Here is a 25,635-nt window from a genome sequence, read left to right on the forward strand (position 1 = left end):
CAGAAGCCCAACTGCTGAGCCACCCAGGTGTCCCTGTTGGTTATTTTTCCTATTAGATAGAGGACAAGGGCGTGGCAGTGAGCTATACAAATAATAGGTAATCACTTCCACTCCACATTGTGCTACTTTGCAGGGGTGGACAGCAGAATAAACCTCTTACCACTGGGCTGACCCACTGGGTTCTTTCCGTCCTTGTGGATGTACACTGTCTCTGGTCAGATGTGCACTGACCCGATCTCTGGTTAACTGCTGTTCACCAAGGCAACCGAGTCACAGTGGCAATTAAACCATCACTCCTCCAGGCTGAGATGGCAGACATGTCCACACCTTGGATACAATGGGACTGTGACTCTCCTGCATCATATCTGTATTAAACATTGAGCGAAATTAATCATTGCAGCTGACGTCAAACAGAAACTGAGATTACAGTAGTCTTCAAAGTGTGGGGAGCAGAAAATCTGTATCTACAAGCACAACCTCTTTCCAAGATCACTAGAATCCTTTCAGAAAGGAAACTTTACAAGGTGAATAATGAAGATTAGCCTTACTTACACAGAATCCAGGCCAGGGAGCTGTATGGTTTTGCATGAACATGTACCCAATCTCTAATCTAATAATCTTGGTCTATAAATTTCTAGCAGTCTATGTTTGTCTTTCTTTCTTCCTTTCTTTCTTTTTTTAAATATTTATTCATGAGAGACACACAGGGAGGGGCAGAGACATAAGCAGAGGGAGAAGCAGGCTCCCTGCAAAGACCCTGATGTGGGACTCGATCCCAGGACCCCAGGATCCCAATCTGAGCCAAGGGCAGATGCTCAACCACTGAGTCACCCAGGTGTCCCTATGTTTGTATTTCTTGTTAACAAGGCAATTCCACGCCTTTCCTTTGTTAGATTCATCTGTAAAGAGGCTCTCAGGAATCCATTTTGGGATGTGGGCTAAGGGGCTGTGCCGTGTACTAACTGGGAACTAAGACTCTGGAGACTGGTGCATCAGTCTACCTGGTTGGAGTCCCTTCTCCCCTGCTTTGTAGCTGTGTGACTTGGGCAAGTTGTTTACCCTCTTTAAGCCTCAGTTTCCCCGTAAGGTGCTGCTGTAGGGTTATATGAATAATGTCAAGAATTTAGCCCAGTGCCTGGCTGAAAGGCCCAGTACATATTAGATACAATTTATATTTATTGTCAGTTAAAGACCTAAGGGAGTTTTAGTTGTGTTTGTTTCACCAATTTTTCTTGTTATGCTAAATCTAGCCAGGACAGTTTTCGGTCTGGGTTTTCTTTTTCTCTCCCCACACCCATCCCTTCCCCATCTCTCTTTTCATTACTCTCCTCAAAGCAGGAGAAGGTGATCATGAAACAACCACTGGAAATGAAGTCTGCTCTGTGTTCATCCATTGGGAAAAGGCTTTGATCACAGCCGAGCTGTGGGTGTTTGGCAGGCTGCCAGCTTCTGCCCATGAGAAGAGGCACCTCTGAAGCTTTAGATATTTTTAAAAAGCAAGGGAAAAGGGCGGCTCGTGGGTTCCTCAAGGGTGTATATAAATGGCATCTTTCCTCCTCCCAAAGCCTCAAGGGCCTCCCCCTTTTCCAGGGCGAGGGTGTTTCCATGCTCCTTGTTTTTCTTGGCTGTGAGCTGGCAGGGAGCACACAACCCTGTCCTTAGCATTCTGGTGGTTCCCAAGCCCAGTGCTTGTCTCTGGCCCTCATTAGAGTGGGCTGTCTCCAGCATACAGAGGAGACTGGAAGAGCCAGCCTGCCTTGCACCTACAGCAGGGGCAGGAGGGCAGGTCCTCTGCCTCCTGGGAGCCAGCCCCAGAAGCATTATGTAAATAACTTCTTGGAATTGCCAGCCTAGCTCTGGTGGGACTGGAAGATCACCTTGCAAGTGGGCGGGAGGCCAGCCTGACAGATGGCCTGGGCTGCTACAGCATGACCCACATTAGGCCCATCAAGTGTGTTCCCTGAAGGCTAGTGGCCCAGCCAGGAGGGGCAGGGCGGCTGTCCAGGGGGACAGCTCAGGCTTCCATGTGGGTTCCCAGCTTTGCTTCCCCCTCCTTCCCAACAGTGCTATCTCTGAAAGGGAAAAGACCAGCTCTGTCTTTCCACTTTAAAGCACATATCTGGGCCTCATGATTTTGGGTTGATGTCTGGCCCAGACATGACAGCCCCTTACCAAAGTGGCCAAATGTTTCCATCAAATGAACCAGCTACTAGGATGTTAAAAAGGATAACAAAATAGTAAAGCCTACTTGGAAACTTTGTTCAGAAACCCTGTGACTTCTAAAGAGCATTAAGAAATAATGAACTTTCAAATTTTATGATTTCACGTCCTCTAAGACCACAGACCTCTTAGCTGGTTCTCTTCTTTCAAGCATGAATCCTTTTTATAATACTTAGGAAGTAAATGTATAACCTTTTTTCTTCCTTACATTCGGAATAAAGCCTGGGGAAATTTAATGTTTCTGGATTCAGCCTGTGGATTTGAGATAAGGATTCAAGGAGAGAAACCTTTTAACTCAGAACAGAATCTGTTTGCAGCTATTGTTCAATTAACGTAAAGTATCTGGTTCCTGGGCATGTTGCATAATGCATGACAGCGTAAACCAAACCTCTTAAGTGCTGACACTGAACTCCTTGATAACAGTGAAGAGTGAAGTAAATTGTTAATTTTTTAAGAAGTCCCCTAAAACAAAGCTTCTCAAGACTGAATGAATCAACACTTTTGAGCTGAGTCACAGCCAAGGGATGTCCCTGTGTGTGCTCATGCTGATAAAAAATCTAGAAGGAAACAAAAAAAAACCAAAAACCCCACATGTCATGTCCTCTTTAAGAGCCAGAAAAGCTGTCAGAAGAATTAAGATTAAACCTCACGAGAGTCTGTGGGTGTGGAAAGTCACCAGCTAGCTAATATTAACATAGCTTGCAACAGAACGCTGTTGCTAGAAATAGGACAATCGCATCACTACCACTAAGCAATTTGCATTCTGTGGACCAGCCCCTAAATTCCTCCCGGCTCCTTCTGCCCTTTGAGCATTGCATTTCTGGACGCTTTTAGATGGTCGGTGCTCGTACTTCGCTGTCTGGTTTCACCAAGAACCCTCCCCAAAAAAGGAAGCTGCAAGAACATTTGCTTTATTTGCAGGAAAGTGATCAAGCTACAAGCAAATCTTAGGCATCTGAGGAATTGTGAAGCTTCTAGACTTCATATGGTTGCTGACAGGGTGGGGCAGACAAGAACCTTCTTACTTTCCTCACCATGGATAATCTGTTGCCTCAGTCTAGATTCTCTTATTTCAAAAAATATCCTCTACATGCAATTAGGAAATATCTATCGATGCTGAGAAACCAAAAAGCTGAAGAACAGGTATCATTTTGTTTATATTATCTTTAAGGCTAACTGGTGTTTGCTTTCGGGTGCTGCTTTTATGTGACTTAGTGATTCAATGTCTGCTAGTTTACATGTTTATAGGCACAGGTCGGCTCCTGCTTGGGGATATTCAGATTTAGCAATCAGAGAAGCAAGGAGGCTTGTGAAGATTTATTTGAATTTGGAATATTATTTGAATCCTGACATTAAGCTCAAGGTTTGTAATAAAGCCATTCGCTTTTCCTTTTTCTGAATAGTTAGACTAAACTACTCTAGCAGTTAAACTGTAGACTCCTTGACAGTTTTCTAGGGCTTCAAATACAAATTTTAAACCATTAATATCTTGACAAATAAAAGTATTAGACCCTAGAAATGCACTTGTCTTGTGTGTATTTAAGGCTATGTTATTATCACCAGGATTTGCAAAACAAAAAAACATTGTGTAGACTAAATATGATATCCTCAAACAGATTGCTAACGAGCTATGACAATCATTCAGAAGTAATTAGTCACTTTCTTTATGGAGGTATATAGGGCACTGCAGTTTTCAATCTTTTTAGCCAATCAAAAGTTAGGGTTTCTAGTAGTAGACTCTCTAGCGTGTGGGAATATAAACATTAAAAAAAATGGCTAAAATGTCTGATCACTTCTTGTTTAAAATCATACTTTCATTTTGTGTTTCGAAATTTATTTCATTCTATCCCTTACAATCGATGAGAAGGCATTCCTAAAAACCATGTTTCTGAATTGTACCAAATTGTAAGAAGAAATAGCTGTATCTGATCTATTTAAATCTGATTGCTCAGGACACCTGGGTGGCTCAGTGGTTGAGCATGTGTCTTTGGTTCAGGGCATGATCCCAGGGTTCTGGAATAGAGTCCCACATCGGGCTCCCTGTGAGGAGCCTGCTTCTCCCTCTGCCTATGTCTCTGCCTCTCTGTATCTCATGAATAAATAAAATCTTTAAAATAAATAAATAAGTAAATCTGGTGGCTCATTTAGGAAAAAGTATGACCATGGTAAAGAACAAATGTATAGCCACATGCAAGACCCAAAGAGTCCTAAATTGCTTGCATGTCATGCTTATAACTAGAACTGCAAAACTGCATGGGAGATATTAGTACTGTTCTGTATTTGAATGAGATGACCTACTTAATAAAACACTTCCAGGAAGTGAAAGCAAAGGTCAGCAGACAGAAAATCCTTTAATGACAGGCTTCCCAAAAAGTCAATGCTTAATTTGGGAGATAAAAATCATTACCACTGTTCAAGGGAAAACTGCTTTTATGCCATGCTTTAATGATTTTGCAAGAGCTGGAAATTCAGGCTGTGCTTACTAAGGGGGTTGGGCTGGTTCAATTTATCTCTTACTTAAAGGCAAGGTGTCCTGATTACAAGAGAAATCTTTTGGTTTCCCCCTCTCAGCATGTGCTTGCTTTTGAAGTGGAAAGCTAGAGACCTGGGTGGTGGTACTCTGAGTTGTCTGCTACACTCACTAAGTCCACATCACAGGCTTCTTCAGGCCTCATTATAGGGGGAGGTGGGTGGGGTGGGTGGAGGGGTTGAGCAGTAGGGAGTGGCTGAAAGGATGGGCTGGAACTGGATGTGGATTATTCCCCCCCCCCTTTCTTGGTGTTTTAAGTTTTCAGAGATGTGTCTATGGTGTTTATGCAGTTTATTTTTTTGTGTTTCAAAAATATTACAAAATGCATTCCGAAGAACATTGGAATATAACATGGATCCTCTGACTTGGACTGGGTGGGTGGTGCCCTCCCCATTTTGAACCATTTTGGGATAACCCGGCAATTATGGACATTGTGCCAGTTGTGAGTGTGTTTTTTTAACTTTCTATACAAATTAATGGAGAAATAAAGAAAAAGAACACATTCAATTCTTTTCTGAAACCAATTAACAGCTCTGCAGACAGACTGTCTCACAGAATTAGAGAAATTAGGTCAGAGTCAATCATGGCTAACCTTGGAAAGCTTGTTGGAAAGTTATAAAGAAGATTAACAATGTCTATGATTTTAGGACCCTCATATCTGTTGTGTCTAATGCTTAGAGTCAGTCCTGTAATATGGACTCTCAGTCTAAAGGTGAGGGAAGTAAGCTCTCAAGAGCCCTTTCCCAAGGCCACTCACCTATTGAAGGAAGATTGGAATTTCTGTCTGCCTTTATTTATTTATTTTTTTAAAGATTTTATTTATTTATTCATGAGAGACAGACAGAGAGGCAGAGACAGAAGCAGACTCCATGCAGGAATTGATCCCAGGTCTCCAGGATCACGCCCTGGACTGAAGGTGGTGCTAAACCGCTGAACCACCCGGCTGCCCTGTCTGCCTGGCTTTAAACTTGAACCATTTTGAGGAGCCTGGCTGGCCCTGTCATTAGAGTATGCAACTCTTGATCTCAGAATCATGAGTTCTAACCCCACATTGATAGTAGTGTTTATCTAAAAAAGGAGAAAAAAAGCTTGACCCATTTTACCGTGCTTATCTCCAAATGATCTATGCTAACATAATGATAGCAATGTAGCAAACTGCTAATCTTTCTCCTAGAGAGTATTTCTAACACTTCAGATGTTCATATACCACTGTCATAATTCTTACCATAAGCTCAGGGTGTGATTAACTTAATATTTTGCTATATTTGCATTTAAATCACATATTTTTTTCTTTACTTTTTTGCTGTTTTTTTATTATACACTACATTAATACACTGCATAACCTTCTAGAAGGGGTAGGTGAGCATTACTAAGTTATTTTTCACTAATTAGGAAAATGGTCTCTTATTCCATATTCTCCAAACCCTTAACATATAGTAACAATTAATTCCGGAGACATGCCTATCTCTTTCCATCAAATTCCACTGATATGAAAAATGGGTAACACTCTTCCTCACCCCCATTAGCGAACCTGTAGATGTGATGTGTGCAGTGGCCATGTCAGGGATGAGCAAGCACACCGCCCTGACACCGATCCCCAGGCAGAAACTCGAACCACATGGCAAAGCAATTGCCAAGCAAATCACTTACTTCTTTTTTTCCCCTAGATTTATTTATTTATTTGAGATACAGAGAGAGGCAGAGACACAGGCAGAGGGAGAAGCAGGCTCCATGAAGGGAGCCCAACATGGGACTTGATCTCGGGTCTCCAGGGTCATGCCCTGGGCCGAAGCCAGCACTAAACCGCTGAGCCACCAGGGCTGCCCCAAATCACTTACTTCTTAAACTTAAGTTTGTTTAGAAAGAAAATTTTACGTAACTACTATAAATGGAAAACTACTGTCATTTACCATAAACAGAAGAGAAACATAAATATAATAAAAACATAATAATATTAAATTCTAGCTAGACACTGTTACCTGGGAAACCTCTGAGCCTGAAACATACTCTGTTAAGAAGGAAGATTAGCATCTTGATAACCAACTGAGACATTTTCTCTGGAAGAGATGGAAGGGAATGAAAAGATAGCTTTCTCAATTCCAAGGAATTCATTGTTATTTAATGTAGTGTCTCCCTGCTTCCTAAAATCTTTCACCCCATCTAGCACCATTGGGTTCTCCCCATGTTGTGTACACCCACATGGAAAATACTATCACAGGCACACTATCTGCTTCTTCACCTCTGTGCCTTCAAAGACCCTCCTCACTGTAACCTAGAATTCTGTCCTTTACCTATAACTTGCCCACCTGGAGATTGCCTATATATCTTTCAAGACTCAGGTTATTATTATTATTACTTTTTTCAGGTTAAATGACTTCTGTAAAAAAACTTTTCTCCAACTGGGCTAGGAAGAGTGAAGCACAGCCCTTCCTCTTCTAAGATGTTCATTCTGTTTGTGTCTAACAGAGCCCCTTATTATATTACATGTAGTAAGCCATTTGCTTACATGTATACATATGTGAACCCATACATGTGTACCATGGGGGAGTATCTTGCTCTTTGTTGAAGCCTGGTATAGGCTGGTGTGGGAATGACTCCTAACACAGGCAGATTGCCTATGGAGCATACTTCCTTTCTTGGCTCTACCTATGTCTGGCCTGGGCCTGGTAGGTTCCCATATATTCCACTGTTCCCATATATCCGGCATATCCTATTGTCAAGGCCATTGTTACACTCACCTTGTCCACAAATGTTTTCTCATTTCAAGCTTCTCCTCAGGATTCTTCCCCCTTGCACTTGGTGTCATACCAACATGAAGGTTTGACCTGAGGCTGGTTTGTTTGGGAGTTTTTGTTATTATTCCTACTGTGATATGTCAATCAGTGGATGGACAGGTTATTTATCAGATGGAGAACAAAGATCTCACCCTTTGTATTCCTAGACCCTATTATTGCAGGTATTTCACAAAGCCAAGTCCCTACCTAAGTAGAAGGTTAAGGTCATTAATTAGATGAAGATGTAGAAGTTTGGGGAGATTAGATGATGAAACATTTCTGAACAGCATTATTCAAATAGTGGCATGGTGGTGGTGGTGGTGGTGATTATGCGGACATATCCTGAGCCTAAACAAGCCCTCAGATGAGTATGGGCAGGTGCACTGAGACTTTCATAAGAGTATATGGTTGCAGTTCTTTTCTTTTGGTCTGATACGAATAGCCAGGGTCTGGTTCAGATATAGATGTCTGAGCTTGTGGGAAATAAGTGAGATGTGCAGGCAATATTTTCTTGAGTACTGGAGCCCCATCAGCCTGCTCTGTGACTCAGGTGACCAAATGGGACACTGAGTGAGGAAGGGAGAATATGCTCTACTACTGGGCAGACTATAGACTTGGCTATAGCCCGGTGAGGCCTACAGAGAATTGAGTGCCCTATGAAACCCCAGGGAATGCTGTTCTTAGGGAACATTGTTCTTTTTTTTTCTTTTTAAAAAAGATTTTATTCATTTATTTGAGAGAGAAAGACCACATTGAGGTTGGGTAAGGGGAGAAGCAGACTCCCCACTGAGCAGAGAGCTCGACTCAGGGCTTGATCCAAGGACACATGAGGTCATGACCTGAACAGACGCTTACCTGACTGAGCCACCCAGGTGCCCCAGCTGCTTTTAGGGGTTAATACTACTGGTATTGATATTATTCATGGGTGCCAGCAGCAAATGTTAAAAGATGAGAGTTTGTGGCTCTCTCTCCATTGGGGAGCTCCTCCGTTCCCATGGCTTCAAACACCACCTATTTGCTGACAATTCCCAAATATTTATCCCCAGTGCACTTCAGCCTTGTATATACAATTGCCTATATGACAACTCCATCTGGATGTCTTGTGAATGTTGCAAACTGAAGAAGAGAACTCACAAGCTCTGTCCTTAAAACTGCTACTCCTGGGGTCTATCAATCAGCACAAAAGCTCAAACCAGAAACATCGCCATCACCTCAGTACCTCCCTCTCTTTCTCTCTCACATGCCCTTTGCAATCTCTTAACAGGATCAGTTGATTCTACTTCAAACATCCTCCATCTTCATTCACCAGCAACCCTGCTGTGTCATCCTTTCTTACTTGGACCATTACAACAGCACTTGGATTTGTGTTCCCACATTCACTCTCATTACTCTACAATCCAAGTTCCTCATGGCTGTCAGAATTTTCTTCTTTAAGTGAAAATTTTGTTCACCCCAGTGCAGGGTATGTGATTGTTCTTGCTTGCTATTTTAGCCTCAGTGCCAAACACAAATAAGGCACATAGTAGGTGATACGTTTATAGAACTGGCTGAGGGAATGTGGAGGTTGGGAAGTTCAGGGGCTGGGATCCTGTTATGCAGGTGAGGGCAAGAGATGGTGAAGACGGGGTTATTTTTAGTTGACAGAGGCTGCTAAGATCTAGGGGGGAAATGTGCCATTTATTTTATGGATGTTGAAGTAGAGATTAAGAGGTTTGCCTGAGGTTCACCCAGTTCCCTTGGATCAGTGCTGGGTTGGATTTTGCCTGTTTGAGTCCAGGTTCAGTGCTCTTTCCAGTGTGTACTGTGAGTCTTAGCAGGGATGTAGAAAGGGGCAATACGACTACCAGAGAGAAAAGTGTTCTGTAGGCTGAGTCCAGAGGGCAGGTTAATGCCTGAAGACCAACTTGTCAATGATAGAGAAACCACCCTGATAAAAGACTAAGTAAGTGACAGAGGAGTCTACTGGTTTGAGCTCTTGTCCCTCAATTTATACCACCCTGTGCTAGCCTTGTGGACTTGAATCTCTTCTATGTATTCCACATATGAGGAGTCAGAAAATACAGGATGGTTAATTAACAGACAAGAATTGGGGATGATCTGTGCTGATGTTGCTTTGCTCTATTGAATAGAAAGACTTCTTTCTGATCAAGAGATATCATCTATGAGCTGACCTGACATGTCTTGCTTATTTAACAGTGAATCTGCTTAAAATAAGGAGAGTGGCCTTTGGGGCCAGGGATATGAATTAGAATCTTGAAAATATAGTATCATCTTCCAACAAAATTAATCTATTTTTTTTTACTATTTCTATATTTTTGTTATCTGAAATTGTAATCATGTTATTATTGATGTCCTCATATAAATATGGACAAAAAATGTTGACCTGGATGGGACTGAATGCCAAGCTTAAAAGAGCTCTGCTTGGTCATCTTTTTAATGGAATTCCTTAATTCCTTCAATTATTGAACAATTTCTCTCATACATATTGTATGTAGAACATATTTATAAGTGATAAAAATGTAAAAATGAACTAGGTGCCCTCTCTGTGAAGCTTATTAGTCTCGATGAGAAGGAGCTGGTACTCAAATGTTTATAAAGTGATCCAAGAACCACACACTGCAGTCACAGCAGGTATATCTGCATCAAGACCTGCTCTGATTAATCTACTTAAAATGAGAAGCATTGTCTTTGAGGACCAGGGGGACATGTACAGTAGCTATATTGTAATTAAGGATTAAAACCAAAATATTATTGGAGGTTGTTTGAAAGTTTCTCTTCAATGGCTTAAGAAAAGGTTTCTAGTTCAAACAGGGTCACTGGATTTTTATTTCTTGCTGGGTTACTTAATGAATAGTAGGGTTGTTAAATATTTGGATGTAATTTGAACATTAGAACATTTGCTCTTTTTTTTTAAGATTTTATTTATTTATTCATGAGAACACACAAAGATGAGAAAGAGAGAGAGACAGAGACACAGGCAGAGGGAGAAGCAGGCTCCATGCAGGGAGCCCAACGTGGGACTTGATCCCAGGTCTCCAGGATCATGCCCTGGGCTGAAGGCAGCGCTAAACCGCTGAGCCACCTGGGCTGCCCAGAACATTTGCTCTTTATTTTGGCTGTTATACCTGCTCTGAATAACAATATAAAAATTAAGGACTCCCTTCATACCCCCCAAAAAAATCTACGTTGAGATTTGAAATGTTACGTAAAAGTTTTGAGTGGCTGATGCAGGCCCTAGGAGAAATAATATAATTTTCAGTACAGCTTGGTTTAAGAAATGTTCAGAGGCTTTAGCTCCTTAAAGTGAGTTGGTTTTATCCAGAGTATACCAAAGTTATCTATTTTTTTAAAATTTTTAATTATTTATTTATGATAGTTACACACAGAGAGAGAGAGGCAGAGACACAGGCAGAGGGAGAAGCAGGCTCCACGCACCGGGAGCCCGACGTGGGATTCGATCCTGGATCTCCAGGATCATGCCCTGGGCCAAAGGCAGGCTAAACCGCTGCACCACCCAGGGATCCCCAAAGTTATCTATTTTTTAAAGCCTCTTTTAAAAAAATCATGAAACACTTGATAGTTCAAATGACATCTCAGGGAAATTAAAGACATTTGGCCCATGTCCTTGTGCTTGGGTAGGAAAAAAAGCTTTTATCCTTCAGAACCAAGAGGAAAAGATTATCTGGTAGAGTGTAAGATAGAGGGCAGAGACTGCACCCTGCTCCTGGAATTCGTGTGATTATATATAGGTAACACTGGTAGTTAAATTGCTATAATAACATGAAGCTAACCTTAGTATTTCTATTGAATATGATATTAAAAGTTGAACCATTTTATCAGGTAATAATAACAGTCTCCTCTATTTGCAGGGAGAAATTACAAAGAAAAAAAGGAGCTATTTATTTACTTAAAAAAAGCCTCCAGTGGTTTTCTCCATGTCTTTGTCCATTCAGGCTGCTATAACAAAATCTCATAGACTGAGTGGCTTATAAACCACAGAAATTTTTTCTTACAGTTCTGGAGGCTGAAAGTCTGAGATCGAGGGGTTGGCAGGTTCAATGTCTGGTGAGAGCCCGCTTCCTGGTTGCGGATTGCTGACTTCTCAGTTCCATCCTCATGTGGCAGAAGGAGACAAGGGAACTAACTCTTCAGGATCTCATTTTCAAGGGCATGAATCCCATTCATGAGGGCTCCATCCTCATGACCTGATCACATCCCAAAGACCCCCTCTTAATATCATCACACTGGGGTGTAGGAAGTCAACATATGAATTTGGTGGCAGGGGGAGGGGGGGACAGAAACATTCAGTCTGCAGCACTCCATAACCTGCAAGATGCCTGAGAATTGTAACTGATGGCTTGCATGAAGATGAATGGCTTTTTAGTCATTAGCACCCACTCTCCTATTCTTCTCCTCCCCAAAACTTGTCTTCTCTGTCTGAGCAAATGGCACCACCACCATCCATCTATCATTCAGGCGGAGACCTAGGAGTCATCTTTGGCATTTTCGGCTCCCTCAGTCAATACCTAATTTATTGCCAAGTCCTTTCAATTCTATCCCTAAACATCCTTTGAATCAATCTGTCGTCTTCTCTCTCACCATCTTAGCCCAGAGGCCATCATGACCTCTTGTCTGAAATGCTGTAACAGCCTTCTTCTTGGTCTTCCTCTACCCACTGTTGTCCTGTCTAAGCAGTTCTTCCAACTACAGTCAGAGAGGTCTCCTGGAGACACAAACCTGACAGGAAATTCCCCAGCCCCACGCTTACAGTCTTTCATTGGCTTCTACTTGCTTGTAGGATAAAGACAAAGTTGCCCAACGTGGAGGGCCTGATGTGGTCTGGCCCTGATCCTCTCCTGCTGCATGCTTATCTTGCCTCCCTTTGCTCTCTGCACCCCATCTACAGTACCCTTCTTCCACTTCTCCCTGTTCCCCTGCCACTCCCAGCCAGGGTGGTCTTTGTTCCAACTGTGCCCTTCACTGTCCTCCCTTAGTTAGTATTTACTCTTCTTTCAGATCTTAACTCAATCTTAAGTCCCTTAGGACAATCTTTTCTGACTTTCCCACCTTGGTCCTGGGGCGCTGTTTGATCCCCCGTATGTCCTGGATGACTAGCAAAGTCCCTGTTAGATGGAAGGCACTGTGAATATAAGCCTGTGGAATTGGTTCATGGGATGGGGGCATGGTCAGTAGTGGTGAAGGGCTTAGGAGGATGATAAATGTTATCCTGACACAGAAGTGCTTGAAGGAATCTTCGATGTTAGCTTTTGAGAGGAAGAAATTTAAGACATAGTTGGTTTTTGTATGTATTTGTTTCTTATGTGTTTCACTAGACCCATAGGATTAATTTGTAGATGAAAGTGGAGGTGCATTTGAGATGTTCCAGAGGAAACGGCCAAACTAATGGAAAAAATTTTCAGAGAAAGGTTGTGATACGATCCTAAGGATGAACTTTCTGAAAAATGAAAGGTAGAGGAATGGGCCACCTTTAGCAGAAGGCATCTCCTTGGGGGATATTGTAGTGATGCTTTCTACATCATGAAAGAAAAGATTAAGTATCTTATCAGATCTCTTCCAGTCCCAAGATTCTAGTGTAACGAGCAATAGAAAGGTGGACAATTCGGATACCTAAGGAACAAAGAGAGGGTACAGGTATATCAGTTAAAATTCATTTGTTTTATTTGGTTAATGGTAAATACTCCACAATCTGTGCATGTTTCTCTGGAATCTGAGGCCAAAGAAGACAGAATCAAATGTCTTTGGAAATTCAGGTAGCATGTTATTCTCTTTCAAAGACAGGAACTATGACTACACCTAGAAAAACACCTCTGGGGATCCCTGGGTGGCGCAGCAGTTTGGCGCCTGCCTTTAGCCCAGGGCGCGATCCTGGAGACCCAGGATCGAATCCCACGTCGGGCTCCCGGTGCATGGAGCCTGCTTCTCCCTCTGCCTGTGTCTCTGCCTCTCTCTCTCTCTCTCTCTGTGACTATCATAAATAAATAAAAATTAAAAAAAATTTAAAAAAAAAAAAGAAAAAAAAAAGAAAAACACCTCTGGTGAAAAGCTTATGCACCAATGACTAGATTTTCTGAGCCTGAGTGACCAATGAAGTGCTTGTACCCATCGTTTTATGGGTTTTAAAACCCCTTCCAGCATAAGGATAAATAACTAAGTATACTTTGAAGTTGCTGATGAATAGGAGCACTGAGAGATTTCAGGTTATTGTGTTGCATTTTAACCACTGTTTTGTTTTGTTTTGTTTTCCTTTTCCTTAATATCAAGCCCCTTTTATCTTCCACTCCCTTTTCCTGAATTTAATACTGACAAGTTCATGCTTATTATGGTCCCTTCTAAGGGTGTTCCTTCTTTTGTGTCCATATTATCATAGGTCATCTATCACTTTTATAAAATGTTAGACATGTCTGCGAGATACCTGGACCCTGTGTTGACTTTTGAGCTATTTCTTTTTTTTTTTAAGTAAATTTTCTTTTATTTTTTTAATTTTTATTTATTTATGATAGTCACAGAGAGAGAGAGGCAGAGACACAGGCAGAGGGAGAAGCAGGCTCCATGCACTGGGAGCCCGATGTGGGATTTGATCCCAGGTCTCCAGGATCGCGCCCTGGGCCAAAGGCAGGCGCTAAACCGCTGCGCCACCCAGGGATCCCCTTTTGAGCTATTTCTAATCCTGTTATCTGTTCCCACACTTTCCTAATCTACTGTAAAGATGCCCCTGAAACACAGGACCCAGTAAATGGATAAACACCAAAACTTTGTCTTTGAAATATGCACATTAACTCAAAGTAAAACCCTTTTCTGTGCACTACAATGTAGCTTTTTATGCACATTCCTAGATTTGCCATCCTATTCTACTTCTCAGTTTGTCTGCAACATTTTATTTGCTAACTTTTGTTCAGAATGGAAGATGACGTATTTTCTCACCTCGTATGACAGTTCCATGCTTTAACAGAAAAAGAAATGAACTTCCCACGTATGTTGTACTGTTTGTAATTTGCTGTGAAGAGAGCATAAAAAAAATGCTAGAATTAGTTATTTCCTGCTCATCCTAAAGGCAGCATATTAGTAAGGCTATTTGAAGATGTTTAACTTTGATTATGTACTCAAAAATAAGGAATTTTACATTTTTATTAAGTGCCTAATATGTGCCAGGAACTTGGCAAGTTTCTTTACATACATTGTCATTTAATATTCATAGTAACTTTACAAAATCAATGGTATTATCCCTTAACTTTATGGATGAGAGAACTGAGGTTTAAGGAAGTGAGATAACTTGGAACATACTCATAAGTGAGAGCAGTTAAAAGATTTTAGCTCCTGGTTTGCTTGTCTGTCTGACGCTAGATCCTGATTCACTACCTCACAGTGAGATACTTCCCCCAGATGGGTCCCTTTCTCCTCTTCCTTCCCTCACTCTTCCCTTTCTTCCTTCTTTCTATGATATTAGATTTTATTTCATTTACTGAGGATATAGAGGTTAAAAATAAAACCATTGTAACTATTCTGCAGGGAAGACAACTTAAATCCTCTTAGGTAGAGATCCATGTTTTTTTTTTTTTAATTTTTATTTATTTATGATAGTCACACAGAGAGAGAGAGGCAGAGACACAGGCAGAGGGAGAAGCAGGCTCCACGCACCGGGAGCCCGACATGGGATTTGATCCCGGGTCTCCAGGATCGCGCCCTGGGCCAAAGGCAGGCGCCAAACCACTGCGCCACCCCAGGAATCCCGAGATCCATGTTTTTGAGAGGTATTAAAAAACAAAATTCAACTGAGTAAATTTGAAAGACTTTATTGGCTTTATTCATTAATTCATGAATTGGGCAATATCCCATCTAGCAGATAAAAGCTCTGCAGAGCTGTACAAAATGAAAAAGCAGAGGAACTTATGCTGGTAAAAAGTGGATTGTTTGTGACAAGATCATCTTGGTTTAGGGGACAGTAGGGATCTATCAGGCATATTACCTACCTCATTAGTGCTGACCAGATGATTCCAGATTGACTGATTTAAGATTCCATTCCTGGGAGATGCTGAAAGTGTAATTAAGTTGGCTATTAAGTCTCAGTTTGGTGGGAAGCCTCGGTGGCTCAGTGGTTTAGTGTTGCCTTCAGCCCAGGGCGTGATCCTGGAGACCTGGGATCGAGTCCCACATCAGGCATCCTGCATGGAGCCTGCTTCTCCCTCTGCCTCTGTCTGTCTCTCTGTGTCTCTCATGAATAAGTAAACAAAATATTTAAAAAAAAAAAGGTTTCAGTTTGGTGACATGGGCTTAGCATAAGTGATCCCATTTGGGTACTGTTGTCTCTTTCTTAATGATTCCCCACCTTCGGCAAGACTTTCAACCTAACTAGAGATGTGATCCAAACAAAAGGCATTAGTGCCACTCCTACTTACTTTTCTGAGGTTCTTGCAATTTTTGCTCATCTTCTTTGTGGTATTTACAGTTCATGGTATCTTTCTGCTGAATCCTTGTGGTATTCACAGGTCATGACTTCAGGTTCACATTTCTAAGTTGGCAATTCTCTTTGTTCCTTTTCTGATGTTCAAGTCTTAGGGAAATCATTTGCTTGTTGGCTAGTGGCTGGGAACAGGCACTAAAAGCTTTGGAGGGAATACAGTACACAAAGAAGGCCACTGTGATTGTTATAAGCAGGAGAATTCTCAATGTCTGGAATTCACCTTGGAGTCATGTTTCCCCAAGACTCAAACCAATAAAAATCACATAAGTTGAAGAAAGACCCCATTGAAGGAGTTTCTTTTCTTTCTTCTTTCTTTCTTTCTTTCTTTCTTTCTTTCTTTCTTTCTTTCTTTCTTTCTTTCTTTTTTCTTTCTTTCTTTCTCTTTCTTCTTTCCCTTTCTTTCTTTCTTTTGAAGATTTTATTTATTCATCCATGAGAGACACACAAAGAGAGGCAGAGACACAGGCAGAGGGAGAAGCAGGCTCCATGTAGGGAGCCCGACGTGGGACTCAGTCCTGGGACCTGGGATCAAGCCCGGAGCCGAAGGCAGACACTCAACCACTGGGCCACCTAGATGTCCTGAAGGAGTCACTTTCTTAAACCAAGTGGCTTCTTCAGTGATCTTATGTAGCTGAGTTCCATCTTCCCCTGAAATGTTAATCTGAGTGTTCCAGCTGGTGTTTGCCACAGACATCTACTTGCTCAGCTAAAATATAATCAAAGGCTATTCTATTATCAAGAACTACCTCGGTCAGAGAGTCTAAGAATTTTTTGTTGGACAGCTATTGCTTTAGCAAAAGATTCTGCAATATCTCCAAGAATTAAGGAGAGGTTCCTGATCATAGTCTCATTGGCACTTATTCCTAGCCAGGGGAACAGTGATCTACCAAAGGAAGCTGCTTTTGAATCATGAATGCTTCCTAGTCATTTCCATTTGAGTCTGTGACCCATGACTGGAAAAGTGACAGTCATGGAGGCCCATACAATTTAAAGGTCTGTAGGCCACACAGGCAATCTTACTCTGGTTACCCTTTTCTTTGTAGAGATCCTGGATGCAAGTTCCCAAGTTTGGGATTGTTAACCAGAGACAGGGAAATGGACATGACAGAGAGGGGGCTGAGTTTGTTCCATAGAAACTGAGGTATTGGAAATTAGGGAGAAATTTACGATGGGCAGAACTACAGGGTGACCAACATCAGGATAAATACAATAGTCATTCGTAGCTTGGATTACTCCCCTTTGCAATGGCCTGAGAAACGTGAACAATGGCATTATCTTTCCAGGTCAGAGCAAAAGGTGGACAAAAGAATCACAAAGAACTTCCTGGTGTAAAAAATAGGAAAAGGATGGTCAGAGACGGAGGGAGGAATGGAAGGAAATGTTTTTGATCCTCTTGATCCCATGTTTTGTAAAGAAGCAGGTTAATTAGGAGATGTGGTTCCCAAAGTTCAAATCCCTGAAGTTTGACTGCCATCTGGCTAGTGAGGAGGACCTAATATACTTCCTTCCAAGGAGATTCAAGGATAGTCTTTGTTCTTAGTAATTCTGATTCAGAAAAATGGGAGAAAATTGAAAAAATCAGTTTGGAGAATCATAGCTTGATATTTGAGGGAACTAGAATTCAGGATCCAGTCCAGTTTGTAGGTATATGATAAAACTTTAAAGACAATTAACAGGATTAGGGTCTAATACCTCAGAGGTACAAGCATAATTTTTCTCTCTGCAATCACCCTCATTAAAAAAAATTATTCATTTGAGGGAGAGTGTGAGAAGGAAGGGCAGAGGAAGAGGGAGACAGAGAATCTCAAGTAGACTTCCCACTGAACAAAAGTCCATTGAGAGGCTTGATCCCACAATCCCAAGATCACAACTTGAGCTGAAATCAAGAGTTGGACACTCAACCAACTGAGCCACCCAGGTGCTCCTGCAATCACTCTCATTTTTTACAAAAATGACCATAATAAGACTAATCTGTTTACACTAAATTTGGTCTGATTATTTACATAAATGCAGCAGGAATAGCAATGGATTGTATATGCTCTTTTAAAGCATGTTCTGAAAAAAAAAATAAAGCATGTTCTGTTGGAATTTCACATAAGAACTCTCCAATTAAACTCTTAAAACCTCTTGAGGCCAAGAAGCCAAACCACAGATCCTCCATCAGATGTTACTGGCAGTATCTATAGTTTGGGTGAATTCTTCTCTCCTCAAGGTCCCCAAAATAGGGGAATCCCTGGATAGCTCAGCGGTTTAGTGCCTGCCTTCAGCCCAGGGTGTGGTCCTGGAGTCCGGGATCGAGTCCCACATCAGGCTCCCTGCATGGAGCCTGCTTCTCCCTCTGCCTGTGTCTCTGCCTCTCTGCCTCTCTCTCTCTCTCTGTGTCTCTCATGAATAAATAAATGAAATCTTTAAAAAAAAAAAAAGGTCCCCAAAATATCCTCAGGTTCCTGGACCTGCCAGGACCTTCCCTACTCATCTGGTAAAGCTGAATTGTTTCTAGAGTTATATTTCTAGTTTTCCAAAATTTGCCAAGACAAGGATAGTTGCTTTTAATTCCTCAAAGAACTAGGTTGTAGCCTAAATGTAGCCAAATGATATCAATGGCTGAACCATTCATCCAACTACATTATCTTCAGTTTGCTCCTTTATATCAGGGAGATCTTCAACTTAGATGAAAATCAAAAAGATTCTTACGTTCTGGATTTAGAGCCTTGTTTTGGAATGCTTTAATAAATTCTTTCACAAAGACTTCAGAAAGTTTATTTCCCTTTGGGTACATTTAGCTTAGAAAAGGCATTTAAAAAGTTCTGTCAGACTCTGAATATCAGCTTCCAATTTGGCCAATTTCTGACCACAGAGAAACTGAAAAAAATCCTTTCAGATATCGTCTCAGTTTTCAGCTGGGGCAAAGAGTTAATATTCCTGAGATTATCGAACAACCCCTTTGTGTATGCAAGAGGCATCCTCAAAGAAGATACAGAAGATATTATCCTGGCAAGGTCCAAAGCCACTCCCAAAGACAGCCAAAAGAAAGAAAGACTTAGATCATTTCTCTGAGGGCTGGCAGCAGTTTGGTAGGACCCTAGCCACGAATGGACTTTAACCCACATTTCTGTCTAGCCATATCTTTTTTTTTTTAAAGATTTTATTTATTTATTCATGAGAGACACAGAGAAAGAGAGAGAGAGGCAGAGACACAGACAGAGGGAGAAGCAGGCCCCATCAGGAAGCCCGATTTGGGACTCGATCCCGGGACTGCAGGATCACGCCCTGGGCGGAAGGCAGGTGCTAAACCACTGAGCCACCTAGGGATCCCCTGTCTAGCCATATCTAACTACAAATACAGTATAACCTACATTCCTTTTTGGCTGTATTTTGGGGTCCTTGACCTGACAGTTACCAAGTGAAGCTCTCAGGACACAAAACAAGACAAATAAGGAGATAAGGGCTGTCCCTGAGAGAGATGAGATTAATAAACAATGAATCTGGATTTGGAAAGGAAGGGATAACATGAAACTTTATTTTCATCCTTCCAGCAGGCATTATAGACAGAGATTTGGGAGAGCTGACCCTGGTAAGAATTCTCACCTTTTGCTGGTTTCTGCCAACTTTTACCAGGATCCCATTTGTAGGTTCCAGTATTTACCAGAATTTGGTAAGGTTTTCCATCAGTTTTTAGTTTCCCTTGGCTGTTTAAGAGGAGCTTGTAAATTATAAACTGTAAACTATAAATTATAGCAGTTTACCAGAAAATCCCTCAGAGTCCTGTCAACCCTGGAAGAGCCGATATGGGGGTCCACCTTCAAAGGTAGATATGGGGGCGTCTGTAAGACCACTGCTTTGGTAGACTTTTGTTAACAGTCTTATAGTCTCTTCAGAGTGCTAAGACAATTCAGACAGATGATTACTAGAAAGAATACTCAAATAAAGGAGGATGGATGGAGCAATAGGAGTTATGTCAGTCTTAAAGTCTTTTGTTTTGGGTGTCTCTTGTATCTTTAATTTTACATTAGCCTTTTGCAACATATCTTTCAATGAAGCTACTTTGGAATTTTGAAGCATTTTGGAGGCTTCTGCATGCCAATTAAAATAGGTATTCAATTCTGTTTATTTGATTTAGGAACCCTTGTTTTCAAGTACACTTCTTAAATGAACAATCTCATCTAATTGGTGTAGTTCTCAGAATGGCCATTATAATTCTAGGTGGTTTTTAGTAAGACTTTGCTATTTTTGTAGATATCTACAGTTTCCAGGACCACAGTTCTTAGGCATAAAATAAGCAGGTGTGCTAGAAGATGGCACACTGAATTCTTTGGGAATTAAGGATCTATTTCTTTCTTTCTTTCTTTTTATAAAGATTTTGGGATCCCTGGGTGGCGCAGCGGTTTGGCGCCTGCCCTTGGCCCAGGGCGCGATCCTGGAGACCCGGGATCGAATCCCACGTCGGGCTCCCGGTGCATGGAGCCTGCTTCTCCCTCTGCCTGTGTCTCTGCCCCTCTCTCTCTCTCTCTCTCTCTCTCTATCATAAATAAAAAAAAATTAAAAAAAGGTTTTATTTATTTATTCATGAGACACACACACACACACACACAGAGAGAGAGAGGGAGAGAGAGAGAGAGAGAGAGAGAGGCAGAGACATAGGCAGAGGGAGAAGCAGGCTCCCTGCAGGGACCGCAATGTGGGACTCAATCCCAGATCCCAGGATCACACCTCGAGCCGAAGGTAGATGAAGGTAGATGCTCAACCGCTGAGCATCCAGGCATCCCAAGCCACCCAGGCATTCCAAGATCTATCTCTTTATCTACACTTTGGGTCTCTGGGAACCAAATTAATACCTAAGAGAAATGTGATGCTAGGTTGGGGAAGGTATGGTGTTTTACGTTGTACTTTATTACACAGAAATTTTCTTAAAGTTGACAGGTGACCTAGTGTCAGTCTAACTCTTCCATGACCAATTTATCCTAATTCAGGAGTCTCAGAGTTAAGTGGTGAGCATTCAAAAAGCTTTTAAGTGCTTGACTCATTCCTACCAACTTTGTGGCTTTTGGCTTTTGATATTGTCTTTAGCAATAGCCTTTACCTACACAAAACAATCACATTAACACACCAAAGTAACAAAAGAGATGTTACTGTGGACTGGCCAATAAAAGGCCTTGTGTATACCCCCAGCAATTCCCAAAACAGAACTGGGGACTGGGGAAAAGATGGAACCAGCATACCCCAACAAATGGGACTGTGGACTGGGATTCAAATCAAATGAGGAACTGTGGACAAACAAAGGGCTAAAGACTTGAGTTCTTTTTTTTTTTTTAATTTTTTATTTATTTATGATAGTCACAGAGAGAGAGAGAGAGAGGCAGAGACATAGGCAGAGGGAGAAGCAGGCTCCATGCACCAGGAGCCTGATGTGGGATTCGATCCCGGGTCTCCAGGATCGCGCCCTGGGCCAAAGGCAGGCGCCAAACCGCTGCGCCACCCAGGGATCCCCAAGACTTGAGTTCTAAGTAGAATATTCTTCCAGCTTAAACTGACCTGCTAAGCCCTGGACTGGGAATTGTGGACTGAATCAAGAGCTAAGAACTGACATTCTATTAGAACTTTCTGTCTGTCTAAACGGACTTGCTGATCTAGAATAGAAAGCCAATTAGATATGGAGCTCAATACAAAGACAGCAGGAGTTCACTGAAGAGCCTGGGTAGATCAGTTGGTTGAGCATCCTAAATTGGGCTCTGCACCCAGCAGGGAGTCTGCTTGTCCCTCTCTCTCCCCCTCCGTGTCCCCTCCTCCTTACTGCTCATGCTCTCTCTCAAATAAATAAATATAATCTTAACAAAAAAAAAAGACAAAGACAGCAGAGATCAGAATGGAGAAGAATTTATCCACAGTCTTCAGAAATGGTGAGAAAGAGAACTTGAAGGGTTTGTGGATACCAGTGCCCGTGTTTCTTGCTGTTCCAGAAATCTATCAGAAATTTCCTTTGGATCCCACTGCTGCCAACAAATTTGTTGAAAAACTAAATTCAACTGAGTAAATTTTAAAGACCTTACTGGCTTTATTCAACAATTCACAAATTGGGCAGCATCCTAACTAGATCTGAGAAGATATATAAAATGAAAGGCTTTTACAGGAACAAGGGAAAGAGATAAGGAAGTTGTATTAGTAAAAAAGCAGATTGGTTGTAGCAAGTTTATCTTCCTTCAGGGGATGGCAGGGGTCTATCAGGCAGATTACTTCACTAGTGCTGACCAGGTGATTCCAGATGACTAAGATGCCATTCCTGGGAGATGCTAAAACTGTAATTAAATTGGGTAGTATGTCTCAGTTTGGTGGCATGGCACTTAGGATAAATGACTCCATTTTGGGCCTGCTGTCCCTTTTTTAACAGAGGTTTGAAAGTCATTCAATTTGGGGGAACTTCTAAGAAAAATAATATAAAATTATAAGTGTTAAATTAGAGACAAGTTGACTATTAGAATAGAATAAGAAATCACAACAAATTACAAATTTGGGTGCTAAATTTGAGATCACAAAATCTGGAAAAATAAGTGTTTTGAACAACTAACTAGTGTACCCTAAGATGTTTAGTCCCTACATTTTTGGGTTTCAGATTCTTTAACAATCACTCCACATTCTTTAAGGAGATAATAAAAAAATCTGGATACTCTAACAGAGTTAATTTATATTTGTTTTTTTTTTTTTTTTAATAACAGTATATGAAAGTTCCATAGTCTAGCTTCTGGCTCTCTATCTCCACCCACATACTTCAGGTGCTAGGCACCAGTGGATGCATTTATATATATAAAGATTTCAGGCCTTGCAATTTATTTATTTATTTAAAATATTTTATTTATTTATTTATTCATGACACACAGAGAGAGAGAGAGAGAGAGAGAGAGAGAGAGAGGCAGAGACATAGGCAGAGGGAGAAGCAAGCTCCATGCAGGGAGCCTGATGTGAGACTCGATCCTGGGACTCCAGGATCACGCCCTGGGCCGAAGGCAGGTGCTAAACCACTGAGCCACCCAGGGATCCCAGGCCTTGTAATTTAGAATAGTAGGGAATGAAATATTCATGGATGTCTTTTCCCTACCAGGACAGCCAGCAATAACTTAATCGCACACAAATAGGACTACAAACCATATTTGTGTACCTCACTAAATCCAAATGAAATCTAAACATATCTCTATCTCAACTTCTTGTAAGCCAAATCCAAAATTTTGCCCTTGGGTGCTCCAATGCTACTTGATAGGAAAAGTGTGAAGGAGGAAAGGTCAGCAAAAAGAGTAACTCTGAAATTGATTGCAGCAAAAATATCCTTTGCAAATTTTATCAAACCATAAGACTATGAGAACATTGCTAGAGTCTCTTCAAGGACCTTCAAAGCAGCCTCTGTAAGTAAATGGCCCTGAAACTTAAGTTGCCTAGGTTTCTGAAAAAATCCAGCTCTAGAGGAATGGTATAACACAAAAATGGTATTTATACCATACTTAATACACAAGAGTCCGTGCTATAGGGTGGCTTCAAAAGTAATGTTGTATGTGGTCCTATTCTGAACAGCTTGAGGTCCCAACTCCACCAAATAAGATAGAGGATGTTCTTTGATAGAGGATGTTCTTTCAGTGTATTTTGCTCTGTAGTAGATAGCACTATGAAGATGGAAATGTTCTAATACTGCTAAATCTCAAAGGTCCCCTACCCATACCCCCATTTATATTTGCAAAGGACTTGTTATTTGTAATGGAATAATTTCCAAATACAACAGACCTTAAAATTCCTATATTGGTGTAATCAATATTAAACACATCATTTACTATCCTTCCAAGCAGGGCAGTTAACACACATAGAGCAAAAGCATGTTATTGCTGTTAAAGACTACACAGTAGAAAGATTATAGCACTAAAGAAAGTCTTTAAGAATTCATTAAGATGTAATCAAGCCATTACAAACTCATCTGTTATTTGCAATTATAACGTAGTTACTGTAACTTATCTCTGGATAAAATCACCTCTATGTTGGATTTCTTTGCTATATTTTGCTCCTTGGTGATGTATTCAAATGCCCAGTTTTCTCATGTATATCCTCCTCTTTTTTTTTTTTTAAAAAGATTAATTTAAAAAAAATAAAGATTAATTTATTATTTTGGGAGAGAGAGAGAGAGAGAAAGAGTGTGAGCAGGGGGATGGGCAGAGGGAGAGAGAGAATCTCAAGCAGAATGTATGCTCAGTGCAGAACCCAACACAGGGCTTGATCTCACAACCCTGAGATCATGATCTGAGCTGAAATCAAGAGTTGGACACTTAATGGGGGACTGCACCACCCAGGTGTCCCTATCTGCTTAGTAGAAACTCCTGACTCATCTTACTTTTCTTCCTTTGTTCTACAATTAACTGCCTTTAATATAAGCAGTCCTTATAATTGTGTCCTATACCATTACCCCTATTATAATATTTACCTCTAAACTAGGCTATAGCCTATAAGTACATCTCAAGATAAAGAATATAACAGAAGTATTTTGGTCTATAGGAGTGCATAGTTTGTAATCAAAGTGTTTACATTTATTGAATAGTGTAAAATCCTATTTCATTAGTCTTAAATATGATCCTTTTGCTCTATCCCCAACATACAATTTACATATAATGTACTTTAGAAAAAATGTTATAGCCTCAGAAATGTTATACAGCTTTTTTAAAAATATGTTTTGTTTTTAAAGGCTGAGACTATTTCTCTAAGGAATACACTGTTTCAATAGAATGGCATTTTCTATTTAATGAAGCTTCCCCTCATTCTTTCATCTAACAAGGCTGCTAAAGCCTGATATACCTGGTCAAAGATGCATTGTTCCAAAGGTCCTGACCTGAAATAAGAAAACAAAGACTGACTTAGAGCTGTAAACACAACTATAGCTCCATTGTCCGTGCATTGCCCCTCTAATTTTTGTTTTCCTCCATACCAAACTGTGGCTATGCTAACGTGAAGCTCAGGGTTATGTAAGAGGGGAAAAATGTGATCTCTTTATGGTCTTGATGTCATTTCCCCTGGTCATGTAAAATAACTTGTTTTAGGCCAACAGGTATCTACTCAAAGAAAGTCAAAGTCCTATAACTTTAAGAATATTATTTTAAGAATTTAATTCATTTTTTGAGAAATGCTGGAAAAGGTTTAAAATACTGATATACACCCTGACACTATTTTTCAGAGTTGAGGACTACTGGCATGATCAAAATATTTTTAGATGAAAGTTTTAAGTTTCCTGTAGATCAGTGCTCAAATTTTAGCATTGCAATCACCCGAAGGACTAGTTAAAATGATAGAATGCAGGGCCCTACCCCCAGAGTTGCTAATTCAGTAGGTCTGCAGTTGTGCCACAGAATTTGTACTTCTAAAAAGTTCCTGGGTGGTACTTTTGAGAACCATCAATGCAATCGATGTAGATCACTTGGTGATGCATATTTTCAAAAATCAAAGCTGACAGGGTTTGTACCTTCTCAAGCATGTATGCCATTTGGAAGATGGAGAGCCATTGCCAAAGCCAGGGGGATAGTGATGATGATTTAAAGCTTCGTAGATTCTTAACTGGCCATTTTCACCATAGCTGCCCTATGCCTAGTAGCATTATATAATCCTTAGTAATG

The 25,635-nt window shown here is 40.9% G+C and overlaps 1 protein-coding gene across 3 annotated transcripts in view; it reads left to right on the plus strand.

Moving 5' to 3' along the window:
- The first annotated feature begins 2,997 nt into the window (after positions 1-2,997).
- ATP2C1 (ATPase secretory pathway Ca2+ transporting 1) overlaps positions 2,998-25,635 on the plus strand; it is a 164,580-nt gene continuing 141,942 nt past the window's right edge. Inside the window, exon 1 of one of the 3 annotated variants that reach the window (XM_055321421.1) lies at positions 2,998-3,363. In XM_055321421.1, the coding sequence (XP_055177396.1) occupies positions 3,256-3,363 (108 nt within the window). In that variant the 5' untranslated portion in view covers positions 2,998-3,255. The remainder of the gene's footprint in view (positions 3,364-25,635) is intronic. The other 2 variants (XM_055321422.1, XM_055321427.1) reach the window with 2 other exon arrangements.

The sequence above is a fragment of the Nyctereutes procyonoides genome, unplaced genomic scaffold (genome assembly GCF_905146905.1).
Source record: "Nyctereutes procyonoides isolate TBG_1078 unplaced genomic scaffold, NYPRO_anot_genome, whole genome shotgun sequence".
Lineage (NCBI taxonomy): Eukaryota > Metazoa > Chordata > Mammalia > Carnivora > Canidae > Nyctereutes > Nyctereutes procyonoides.